General features: G+C 64.8%; 1 protein-coding gene across 4 annotated transcripts; it reads left to right on the top strand.

Annotated features, from left to right (window-relative positions):
• The first annotated feature begins 670 nt into the window (after positions 1–670).
• C8G (complement C8 gamma chain) lies at positions 671–2,715 on the top strand. Of its 4 annotated transcripts, XM_058524539.1 has the most exons (6): positions 671–808; positions 890–1,026; positions 1,204–1,274; positions 1,348–1,878; positions 1,968–2,006; positions 2,092–2,715. In XM_058524539.1, the coding sequence occupies exons 1-6, from the start codon at positions 671–673 to the stop codon at positions 2,103–2,105; spliced, it is 930 nt and encodes a 309-aa protein (XP_058380522.1). In that variant the 3' UTR covers positions 2,106–2,715. The 4 variants fall into 4 exon arrangements, with proteins under 4 accessions (XP_058380522.1, XP_058380521.1, XP_058380523.1 ...); XM_058524538.1 differs by having other exon boundaries at positions 1,348–2,006; XM_058524540.1 differs by lacking the exon at positions 1,204–1,274 and having other exon boundaries at positions 1,777–1,878.
• The last annotated feature ends 9,326 nt before the right edge of the window (positions 2,716–12,041 follow it).

A 12,041-nucleotide genomic window follows, 5' to 3' on the forward strand; every position in this document is an offset into this window, starting at 1 on the left:
GGAAGGCCGAACGCCCGGCAGCCCGCGCCGGCTGTTCCTGCGCCTGCGCTTCGGGCCCCGCGGCCGGGCGGCGCTTTTTTGTGCGCCCGCGCGCGCTTGGGCTCGCCCGGAACAGCGCCCCTGGCGGCCAGTTGGGGCGGCGGCCGTGCGCCGGGCCTGTGGGCGGGGCTGTGGGCGAGGCTGGCGTTCGCCGGGTGCGAGATCCGGCGCCGGCACTCTGCGCTGTCGGGCCCTGAGCAAGTGGCTTCAGAGGCTCCATGTTTTTCGCTGTGGGGATAAGACCAGTTCTTGCCTCAAGGAGCTGTTGGCGGTTTAAGGGAGTTAAATGTGCAAAGATCTGAGCACCGACCGCAAGGGAAATCAGGTGCGGGCTTGTGGACAAGGAGCCAGAGGTCAACTGAGACTTTGTACCCAGGACATGGCTCCAGGGCCCTGCCGGGAAGTTCAGGGTTGAGGTCAGATGTCCAGGACGAGGCTGAGCTCATGAGGAGCCTGGGGGCGGGGTGGGGGTGGGGGGCCCTGGCCCAGGGTGGAGGTTTGGGAGGCAGGAGGACTGACATGGACTTCCTGGGCCTGGCTCCTGGGCCGCGATGGACAGTGGACTCTGACCCCGGAGTTGGCCATCCTGCCCTCAGCCTCCCCTGGTCCCGTCACTGCCACTGCTGCCGTCATGCTGCCCCCCAGGACTGCACTCCTTTTGACTCTGCTCTTGGCTGCAGCCTCTCTGGGCCAGAGGGCTCGCAGACCCCCTCGGCCCCCGTCCCCCATCAGCACCATTCAGCCTAAGGCCAACTTCGACGCTCAGCAGGTAGAGTTGGGGGAGGTGGGAGGGCAGGACCTTGCCCCAGCAGCCCCCATCCCCTCGTGTCCTCACGTGGCCTGCCCCCAGTTTGCAGGGACGTGGCTTCTCGTGGCCGTGGCCTCCTCGTGCCGCTTCCTGCAGGAGCAAGGCCACCGGGCTGAGGCGACCACATTGCAGGTGGCTCCCCAGGGTGCAGCCATGGCCGTCGGCACCTTCCAAAAGCTGTGAGTCCCAGCACAGACCCCCGACCCCACCCAGCCCCAGTGACTCCCACCTCAGCCCATCACTCCACCCCAGCCCCTGGCCCCACCCCTGCTGTGGCTGGGACCACTGTCCCACGCGGCCCCACCTGGGTTGGAGTCCCCGAGCCTGTTGTGCCTCCTCCCACCCCCACCCCCCAGGGATGGGGTCTGCTGGCAGGTGCAGCAGCTCTTCAGAGACACGGGGGTCCCGGGCCGCTTCCTGCTCCAAGGTGAGGCAAGGGCAGCTGGTGTGGGGGTGCAAGGCTGGGGGGGCGCTGACGCAGCTGACCCGGCTCTGCCCAGCCCGAGGTGCCCGCGGGGCGGTGGACGTGGTCGTCGGGGAGACGGACTACCGGGGCTTCGCCGTCCTGTACCTGGAGCGGGCGCGGCGGCTGTCGGTGAAGCTGTACGGTGCGTCCGCGCGGGAGCTCGGGCTTGGCACACACTTGGGGCCATCCCGGTGGGGCTGTGCGAGCCGAGGTGGACACACAGACCTCCCTTCCCTCCCTCCCTCCCAGCGTCCTGCCCCTCTCCTGCTGAGCAGGGGCCCAGGGAGAAGCCCCTGCAGACAGGCCCTGGTGTGGGACAGAGAGGGACAGGGATGGGGCGGGGAGCAGATGGGGAGACAGCAGAGAGGGGCAGGGGTCAGACAGCGGCCAGGCGTGTCCCAGGCCCGCAGACCCTGTCCCCAGAGCACCCTGCCCACCCCGCTCAGCCCTGTGTGTCCCACAGCCCGCTCCCTCCCCGTGAGCAACTCTGCCCTGAGTGCGTTTGGGCAGCGGGTCCAGGGGGCCAACCTGACGGAGGACCACATCTTGTTCTTCCCCAAGTACGGTGAGCATCCTGTGTCCCTCGGCCACCAGCCCTACCCTCCCTGTGTGCGCCCCGCCCGTGCCACCCCTGATCCCCGCCTGGACCCCCAGGTTTCTGCGAGGCCGCAGACCAGTTCCACGTCCTGGACGGTGAGTGGGCAGCACCCTCCGGCGGTGCCGGGAGGGTGGGCGCCCCGCGGCTCCTCACCGCCTGAGTCTTGTCTCTGTGCCGCAGAAGTGAGCAGGTGAGGCCATGGCCCCGCGGAGAAGGAGCGGAAGCCCTGGCGGTGGGGCTGCTGTCCCTCACTGAACCCCCGCACCCCACACCCTCTCTCCCATCTGCCCCGAAAGCTGCCCCTCACCCCCAGGAGCGCGGGGGCGCCGCCTTCATTAAATGCCGTCGGTCTCGGGCCCTGACTCCTTCCTTTCCACGCTGGAACCGCCGGGGCCTCTGCCTGCCAGTCATTTCATGGGCACGTGGGGCTGCTCGCCCGGAAAAGCCGAAGGGTGGAAGGTCAAGAACCCTCCCCAGGGGGGCAGGTGGAAAGGGCTCCCCCCAAGGCCTAGAAAGCCCGGCGCCCCGCTTTCCCTGGGCCTCGGTGTCCCTTCTTCAGTTGGGCCCCTGCGCTGTGGTCCCTGCTGCCCTTCCCCGCTCCCTGACCGAGCACACAGCCCTGCTGGCCTCCCTGGGCTGCCTGGGTGGGCCCAGGACCTGAGCCCGCAGCCTGCACAGACGGGGCGGGGCGGCTTTTCCTGGGGGATGTGGAGCCTCCCCTGGTCCTCCTGGCCTCCTGCTGCCCCCTTAGCTCCCTCCTGGGAGGCAGGGGCCCTGTGGCCTGAGGCAGGATGGGCCACTGAGGTGGGGCGGGCAGTTTTTGGGGGGCTGGCAGGAGATCCCTCGCAGTTCCTGGATGTGGTACCTGGGGGGTCGGGTGAGCTGGAGTCCGTCTTAAGTGGACAGGAGGCTGGGCTGTCCCTCACGGCCGCCCCGGGGGCTGGCAGGGCCAAATGGAGCACAGGACTGGCCTGGAGCAGAACTGACCGCCTGGGGCTGAGTCCACTTCTGGCATGGGGCAGCCGGGTGCCCCCATGGGAAGATCATGGGGGCAGGTGGCAGGGGGCTTGCCAGAGTAGTTGGGACAGAGAGGTGGGGGCGGGTCTGTGCCCCAAGCTGGGGGAAGCAGGCCAGCCTCTTTCACGTGGCAGGACTGGGCTGAGCACGGGGGCTCTGGGCGCACAGGGGAGGGACCCCTGATGCAGACGGGGTGTCCCCCCTGAGCCCACACCCGGGGTCTGGCCAGGGTCACCAGCTGCAGGGGAAGGTGTGCTCTGATCTGTAGAGAGAACGTTTCCGGAATATGGGGGCTCCGAGGCCCAGGGGAGGGGACGCAGGGGAGAGAAGGAGGGGCTGAAAATGGGGTGTCGGTGTTCTCATCCCCTAGTGGCTGCCTGGAGGGGCCCCTCCAAATGACACCAGACTGTCGGGAGAAGGTGTGAGCACGGGGGAAGGGCCACCTCCTTGGGGCTCCCCGCTGCCCCCCAGGGCAGACTGTGTGTCCCTTCCACACACCGAGGTCCCAGCCAACCTGCCTGTCCCTCACCAAGGGTCCCCCGACTGGAGAAAACGCTGGAAGAAGAACCACATTTGCAGAAAGCCCTCTCCGGAAGAAATAGAGACGCCGCGGGACACGGAAGGGCCCTTAACACACACAGACGATGCCAGAGCCTCTCTGGGATCCAGCTGCCTCCCCTCCCCCAGTTCAGGGTCTGCCAGGGGCTCCCCGGCCTGGGGACAGCTGCGGGGGAGGGACTGTGTGCAAGGGCTGTGGCCCTCGCTGGGGCCAGAGTCCGAGGGGCTCTCGTGGGGCAGGGTCTGGGCTGAGCTCTGGCCCCTGCTGGTGAGAACGCTCTGGTCCAGACCTTTCTCCCCCTCGCCCCCCACCTCCCGCCCCATCTGGTCAAACAGCAGAGGGCCTTCTCTGTTTGCTAGAGGGCACGGGGATTCCAACAGCTCTGCTGACTGGGGAGAGTGCTGTGCCCCACACATGCCCATGCTGGGCCCTGATGGGTCTGGGGGCCCCCAGCTCTCTCCCAGCTCCCCCGACAGCCTCCCCGGGCCACGCTGAGCCAGGCCCCCATGGCTCAGTCAGCGCTGTCCACCCAGGGTCCGTGAGGGCCCAGCGTGCCTGGCACATCCTGCCCAGCCCGGAGCGTTCTGCGCACGCCCCCTCCCGCTCCCACTGCCCCCTCAGGAACCAGGAGAAGGGCGGCCTCCCTTCAGGAGAACTTGGGGAAGGTCTGAGGGCCAATGGCAGCCCCCAGGCTGGGGCTGGAGGGTCAGGGAACGGGGCCTGGACCCGCACCAAGCCACTCTGTCTTGAGACCCTTGGCATCCATCTGATGAGCGTTTCTGAAGTGCCCACTGCGTGCCAGGCCCTGGGCACATGGGCAGGCGGGTTCCTGCCCTTGGACTGCCACCCTGAGGCTGAGGGAGCGCCTGGGAACTGGATCCCCCAGCCCCCATTTCCTTCCCTCCAGCAGCCTCCTTCCCTGGGCTGCAGGGAGGACCAGGCCACCCCAGGTGAGCTGGGGGCCACGGAGCAGGAGGGACCACTGCCTGGTCCCTGGAGATAGGCACCGGGGGCCCCTGGTCCCACCTTTGCATGCCCAGCTCGCCCACTGGCCCAGTCCAGACCTGGAGGACTGAGGTGCATGGTTGCTGGGAGAAGCCAGCAGCAGCCCTGGAGGGGCTCCATGTCCCCAGTGGGTGGGGACCACGCCCGACCCCGCAGACTGGGCTGTGCCCACCCAGTGTCCTTCAGTGCTGGACTCCCAGGAGGACAGATAGATAGGGCTGGTAGGAAGATGGGAAGGCGTGGGCCCGGCCTCCAGGACCATGAGGGAGAAGGGCAAAGGAAATTGTAGCCCCCCACAGGCCCCACATCCCAGAGACCCACAGAACGGAGCTGGAGACCACTGGGCACCTGGAGCACGTGGGCTGTGACTCAGAGCTGGCAATGCCCCCGAGAACCCCCTGCATGCCTGGCCCTGTGTCCCCCAATCAAAAAAGGAGGGTCTCTGTTCTGGGGTTGTGAGAGACCCTCCTGAGTGACCACAGGGCTGAGGCTGGACAGCAGCCCAGGCCTACACCCCCACCACCCAGAGTCTCGGACAGCAGGGCTGCACCAGCGGGTTCCCCGTGCGGCCAGTTAGCTCCTTACACTGGGGCTGGGGACACAGAGGGCTACACCTGTGATGCATTTTATTTTCACAGAAATGTTTAATGAGCTCTGATTAAATTTTCAAAAACTAGGTGAGATAACTGAGCTCTAGGTGAATTAATTTTACGTACAAATATTTATTAATTATAATTTGTATTTTGCCTTTTAATTCTAGTAGGTAATTTCTAATACCTAAGAAGAAAGAAAAACAGCTTTAAAAATCTTTAGAAACTGACCTTTAATTGGCAGTCTTGGTCAGGAGGCCTGGAGGGGCTGCTCATGCCAGAGGAGCACTGTCCTGGCAGCCCGCCGGCCTCACCTGGAGGTGAGGTACTGTGTCCCAGGCCCCAGCTCAGGTACATCACTGGCCCCATCAGGGGAGATCAGGTGCTCTGTGCTTGGCCCTTCTTGTGGGGCGCCCACCCTCCCTGCCTACACAGGAGCTCCAGTGGACAGGTGGGCCAGGACCTCTGCATGTCAGGACAGGGCTGGACGTAGCTTGCCATAGAGGGGACCCTCCAGCTCCCTCCAGCTCATGGGGGCTTCACGCGGGGTCATTCCACAGTGTCTTGCTCCCACCCAGCATGCTCCCACTCTCTCTGCGGTCCACGTCAGGGGGTGGGGGCCTCAGTGGCTGCCACAGACCCTCTGGGAGTCCCCCAACTCCAGCCTGGCACCCTCCTTCCCTCCCCTCCCCCTGGGGGAGACTCCTACCATCCAGGACAGTGTCAACTTACAAGGCAAATTCACCTGTAATTTTACCCTCAAACGGCAATAGCCAAAATAATTGCAACTCGGGATGCGCAAATGCAAACCACAGGCAAATCCAAAAAAGAGAGGGAGCTACTTTTATAGAGAAAAAGGGGGAGAGGCAGGAGCTGCTCTAAAGGAAAGCCCATTGGGAGAAACAGATCACAGCAGCAACAGCTTCTCATTGGCTGAGCTGCAGCGTTCCTGATTGGCTGGCATTTCTGACTGGCTGAGCTATGGCATTTCTGATTGGCTGAGCTGTGGCATTTCTGATTGGCTGAGGTGCAGCGTTTCTGATTGGCTGAGCTGTGGTGTTTCTGATTGGCTGAGCTGTTGCTAAGTGGGGAAAGAAGTCTTCCCTCAGTAGTAAAGTAGTTGTGCTTCCTGTTTGGAGTGATTGACCGTGTGTGATGGGGCGAGAGCGCCCCCTGCAGGCCTGCCCCCCACCCCAGTTTAGTTAGGTTTCTCTAAGTCATTTCGCAACAGTGACCTTGGGGAGAGCTCTTGGGGATGGAGAGGAGAGTGGGAGGAGGAAAGGGAATGGAGTGCAGGTCAGGAGTTTTTGGTGAAGGGGGGGTGGACAAGGTGAAGGGATGGAGATGGCCCAGCGGACAGGGTGGGAGACAGGAGGGAGAGAGGGGGGCTGGTGGGAGGGGTCCTGGAGGGAGTGGGAGGGAGAGGACACAGGGCACAAGGTGGGGGGGCAGGGACGGTTCTTCAGGGTCCTGAGAGGGAAGGAGGGCCGGGCTCCCGTGAGGGTGGGTTGGGGGATCCAGCCTGCGTCCTTCCGTCACATCCCGGCTCTTGGCCACCTTCCTGCAGCCACACACTCACTGGCTCTGCCCCGGGACCCTGCCACCTTTCCAGGCTCGCTACGGGGGAGGCTGTCTGCTCTTTGGCTGTGTTCCCCCCAGAATGTAAGCTCCCTGGGGCAGGGCGTGTGTCCCAGGGACCAGGCGCCCTGTGGTCAGCTCGGGGGACCCAGGAACCCGCCTGCTCCTGTCCAGGTTCCTGGGCTGTCCTCCTGCACGTGGCCTGCACTTCCTGCCCAGTGCCTGACACACACCTGTTGGGCCCTGATTGGACAGCTAGTGTCACGTGCCTGCCCTTGACCAGTCGAGTCAAAAGTTGGAGGGGCCGCTTTTGTTGCTGCCGCCCCGGGGTGGGAAGAGGGAGGCTCCCTAAATCCACCGTCCAGCCCTGGATGCTCCTGAGGGAGTGCAAGAGTCCTGAAGAGCCACCAAAGGCTCCCGGAGCTGCGGCCTCCCCTGGGGCGGGAGTGCTGGGCCAGGGGCACCCCTCAGGGCCCAGGGCCCCACCTGACCTCCGCTGCTGCGGGCACTCTGTGCCGCCCCCGTGCTGGCCAGGGCGGGCCCGGTGGCCACAGGCTGCTGGCTGGGCAGGGGTCCTTGTGGAGGGGCTGCCGACTGCTGCCCCTGTATTTCCCGAGAGGGCCCGTGGATAAGGCAGCCCTGGGAAGGGGCGTCACCCAGGGAGGCTGGGTGTACCCCTCGCCCCGCCAGCCCAGGCGTGGAGCGGGCTGGTTTCAGATCTTCAAGCGGGCTTAGGACAGGGTCCGGACACCAGTAGGGTTGTGCCTGCAGGGTGGGGGGTGGAGCCCAGGCACTCAGAGGGTCTAGGTGGGAACTGCTGCCCATTTCTGTTGGAGAGTGATGGCTCCTGTGGGAAGTTCCGGGGAAGAAGAGTCAGGTTATTTGTAGCTTCTCTCACTGTGGGCTGGAGGCTCCTGAAACAGCCGTGCTGACCAGCCGGGCACAGCAAGCTCAAGGAGCGAGGACCCTGCCACGCGGCCCGGCCCTCCAGACCCCTGTCTGTGTCCCCCTGTCCCCGCCTCCACCGTGGGCCCTGCAGCAGACCCTGAGAGGCCTTGGCGACTGTCCACCTGGCACTGAAAAATGCTCCTCGGGGAGGAAGGGCCCCAGTGGGGTCCACGCCCTTCCCTGAGGACAGTGAGGCCTGGGACAGAGCTGAGCCCTCAAGCCCCTCGGCCTTGGGGGGCCAGGGCTCCTGCTCAGGACAGGCTGCTCGAGGCCAAGGGCGGGTGGGAGAGGTGGCCCAGGACAGGGGCCCTGGGTGGGGGAGGAGGTGGCCCAGGACAGGGAGCTCCCAGGTCAGGTACACGTCCTTCCTGGCTGTCTGATGGAGCCCGGCACCCACACGCTCGGCCGCCCGTGGGAGAAGAGGGTATTTTCTTCCCGGTCCCTTCCTCCAGGGCGGCCAGGAGGACTGCAAGCCCAGCGCCTGCCTGGTCCCCAGGAGCCGTGTGTGGCTGCTCCCCACTAGCTGGGCTTCGCTGCGCCCTGCACTCCCTCTGGTAGCGGGCCCCGCGGATCACCCCTCAGCCATCCTAATCTGGGTGCTCTGGGAGTCCGGCCTGGCCTCCCACTCGCCTCACCTCCCTCTGACCAGCACCCTCGTGACCACGGGGCTTCCAGCTCTGTTCTTGCCTCACACTTTGGTTTCGGGGCGTGTGGAGCAGTGTGGGGGCTGGCAGGCCCGGGCTCTGCACTGTGTTCCTGCATCGAGAACGCGGTGGCCCTGACCCCTCAGGACTAAGAAAGGTCATGCTCCCTGCCTGGGACGGAGTGTTCTGTCCACCTGGTGGCAGGAGTGTGGCTGGGGTAGGGCTGGGCGGCGGTCCCGGCATGGGGTGCTTGGAGGGGGGCCCAGGAGGTGCAGAGCTGGGGGTCTCAGGAATGAGAAGGCAAGGCCCAGGAACCTTCCCGGGAGCTGATGGACCCAGCAGGCACCCCCACCCCTGCCATTTCCTGCCCACCCCTCTCCCTGGGCTGGGACCCTGATGCCCCCATTTTGGTGGGCAGGATCTGAGGAGGGCCCCCCCGGCCAGCCCACCCCCAAGCCCTCTGCACCCATCTCTCCTCCTGCCAGGCCTGAGGAGGAGGGCGTGGGGGGCACACCCCTGGGGAGGGGCGCCTTCCTGCCTGAGCCCATAAAGAGGTGAGTCTCTGAGGCAGCAGGGCCCGTGGCCAATTCCTTCCCTCTGTCCTGCCGGGATGGGGCCTTGGCGTGCCTTGTGCATGGCGCTTGCCCTGATGAAAGCCCTGAAGGGCCAGACCCTAAATCCCCAGCCGGCCATCACTCCAGTCCTGCAGAGCTTCCAAGAAGACCAGGTCTGGGCGCCGGGAGGGAGGGGAGGCGCCACGGGGTCTGGGTGCAGGGGGAGATGAGGGCCGTGCAGCTGGCGGGCACTACAGGGGGAGTCCAACCTAGCCAGCCCTGCTCTCACGCCCCCCGTGGAGACCCCTGACCTCCAACAGGAAAGGGTAGACCTTCCCGGGTCAGCCGTCCCCCTCTGCAACTTCTGCCAATTCTTGTGAAGTGGGAACATCTTGGTCCCTCTGCACAGATGGGGAACCTGAGGCTTAGAGAGGCCGGCCGCCTGCCAGGGTCATCCCGTCCCTGCCAGGCCCAGGGGAGCCTCTGGCTCCTGCCAGTGTCATTGGTGCAGGCCCAGCTGGGTGCCACTGCCTGGTGAGGGTCCTAGGGCTGTCCTGGGCTCTGCCCAGCCCAGCTCCCTGCAGTTCCAGGGGGAGTGGTTCGTCCTTGGCCTGGCGGGCAGCACCCACAGGAAGGCAGACAGGTCCCTGCTGAACCCTTTCACAGCAACCTTCGAGCTAAATGAAAAGAACCGCTTTGAAGTTTCATATGCCATGACCCGGTAAGTGAGGATCCCGGGCCTGTACCCCCAGAAGCCAATGGCTCTGTGGCTCAGGTCCACCATGGGCCCCTGTGCCATGTACTCCCAAGGCCCTCCTCCTAATGTAAAGTCCAGCACAGGCTGCCAATGACCTAGCCTAGCTCTGGGGACATACACAAAAGAGGGGAGGCATTTACTGGATCACAGACTTGGAAGAACCCAAGGGCTGATGGATTTCAGGTACAGCTGGATCCAGGAGCTCAAACACTGTGATCGGGGCCCCATCACCCCCTCCCCCTCCCTCTCTCAGCTCTGCCTGCCTGAGACTTCTGTTCAGGCAGGTTCTCGCCTCACAGGGGTAAGACGGTGGCCTAAGCTATGTCCTTCTCAAGGTCCCAATTCCAGAAAAAAGGAGCATCCAAGCCAGCCTGGCAGTGACCTCTGATTGGCTCTTCTTGAGTCATGTGCTCCTCCTGGACCAATTGCTGTGTCCAGGGTGACAGGCGCTCTGATTGGTCTGCCTGGATGAAGTGCCCACCCCCCGGGTGGGGAGAAGTGGGGAGCCTATGGACAGCCCCTGGGAATCCCATGGAGGGTGCCAGTCCCCTTTGGGGGACACTGATGCCATGAGGGCTTCTTTACCTTTGCCACCCTCCCTCGGCCCCGCCGCCTTCCTTGCCCACCAGCCTGGCTGCCGAGGAGGAGGGGCCCCGAGCCCCCGTTGGTTCCAGGTAACATACAATAGGAAGCTTAAGCGGACCAGGGGCGGCTCCTAGAATCCAAGAGGGGGACACAGTCCAGCCTCTGGGGACTATACTCAGCCCCCTGCCCCCGCCCACCAGCGAGCACCGTCGCCCACCGGCCCTGGAAGACGCCTGTACGGGCTTGGCCCCCAGGCCTGGACTCTTGGGGTCATCTGACTTGCCCAGCTCTTGCTGAAAGTTGAGTAATGGGGAGCAGGGTCCAGAGAACCCGGTGCAAATGCAGCTCCCCACTGAAGCCCCCGGGGCAGCCTCACCCCGCCCCCATCTGTGTTGCTTCTCAAAACAAGCGCAGTCACCTGGAGAAGCCTCTGTCCCGCTGGACGGTTCTCTAAGGACAGGGATTCCCGGGAGGCATCAGGCCGGGCACAGCGACGCTCCCTCTCGCTTCTCCCCCACTGACCTCTGCTCCTGCCTCGCTCAGCGAAGTCCAGAGCTGCTCGCTAGGGGTGCAGGCCATGGTGCCCAGCCGGGCCCACCCAGCACGCCCAGAGGGGACGTCCTGGTCACTGCACATCTCCGCGCATTTCAGGTCCTGGCCTGGCTGAGGAGGAGCGGTCAGCGGGGGGCTAGACAGAGGCTGTGAAGGGGTCGGCCACAGGAGGGAGAGCTCACCCCTTGCTCCTTCAGGAGGGACATGGAGGTCCTGAAGGGGCACAGGCCGGGGACATCCTCCCTGGAGAGAGCAGCCAGGCTCTGGGCCCTGCTCATAGCTCCCCACAAGGGTCCCACTGAGCAAAAGGCTGAATTCTTCTTGGGGGCTTACCTCTGGGCCGCAGGAGGCCGGCAGCCCAGGCAGGTTCTGGAACCTTCCTCCTCTGCCCATCCCTCTCCCCCGCAGTGGCCGGCGCTGTGTCACCTGGTCTTACGTGCTGATTCCAGCGGCCCAGCCTGGGAAATTCTCTGTGGACAACAGTAGGGGTGAGATGGTGGGAAGTGGGGAGGACAGCATGGGGGGCCCGCTGGTGGGAGGGACCCTGACACTGTGGCTGTGCCCCCTCAGTGCCCGGGGCAGACCCCGAGGAGGTGCAGGTGTACGACACCGACTATACCACGTTCGCCCTCATGCTCTCCAGAAGACAGACGGGCAGCCAGCAGATCCTCAGGGTCAACCTGCTGTGTGAGCCCCTCGCCCTCTGGCCACAGTCGGGCGGGTGGGGTGGGAGGAAGGAGGGGGGACCGTGCCAGTGCACCCACCACTCACCACCCACCCCAGTGGCTAAGGGGCACGCTGTGCTCGTTGGGCCCCAGGCAGGATGTGGGCAATGCACGTCCAGGTGCTGAGCAAATTCGTCTGCCTGGTCAGAGCGCAGGGCCTCTCGGGGGACAACATCGTCTTCCCGGACTTGACAGGTAATAGGCTCCCGGCTGGCAGGCCCTGGACAGAGGGTGGACATCGGCCCTGGGCCTCAAAAGCCCTGTGGGGGCCCTGCGAGTGGGCACGGCCCATGCTTGGTGTCCACGTGTGGGGTCCTGGAAGCCCCCAGGGGTTCAGCCTGAGCTCAAACTGGGGGGTCTCACGGCTCCTTGGCCTCTGCCCCCACCTGGGTCCCCCTGTCCTGGGCCACCTCCTCCCCTCCCTCCAGGAGCGTTTCTCACCATGCCCTGCCTTTTGTGCCATAACCTCATGCACACACTGACAGGGGTATGCACAAAACATGTGCAGACGTGCACACACAGACACACAGTGCTCACACACATGCATATACCCACTTATACACCGTGCACTCACGTGTGTGCACAGGGAGAAGTGCACACTGTCACAAGTATGTGT

The sequence above is a fragment of the Diceros bicornis genome, chromosome 28 (genome assembly GCF_020826845.1).
Source record: "Diceros bicornis minor isolate mBicDic1 chromosome 28, mDicBic1.mat.cur, whole genome shotgun sequence".
In the NCBI taxonomy this organism is placed as follows: Eukaryota; Metazoa; Chordata; class Mammalia; order Perissodactyla; family Rhinocerotidae; genus Diceros; species Diceros bicornis.

Excerpts from the sequence above, each read along its gene's own strand:
- C8G (XM_058524537.1), top strand. The coding sequence starts at position 671 with ATGCTGCCCCCCAGGACTGCACTCCTTTTGACTCTGCTCTTGGCTGCA. Across the intron at positions 809-889 it reads CCAACTTCGACGCTCAGCAG|TTTGCAGGGACGTGGCTTCT; the intron begins GTAGAGTTGGGG and ends GCCTGCCCCCAG. Across the intron at positions 1,275-1,347 it reads GGGCCGCTTCCTGCTCCAAG|CCCGAGGTGCCCGCGGGGCG; the intron begins GTGAGGCAAGGG and ends GGCTCTGCCCAG.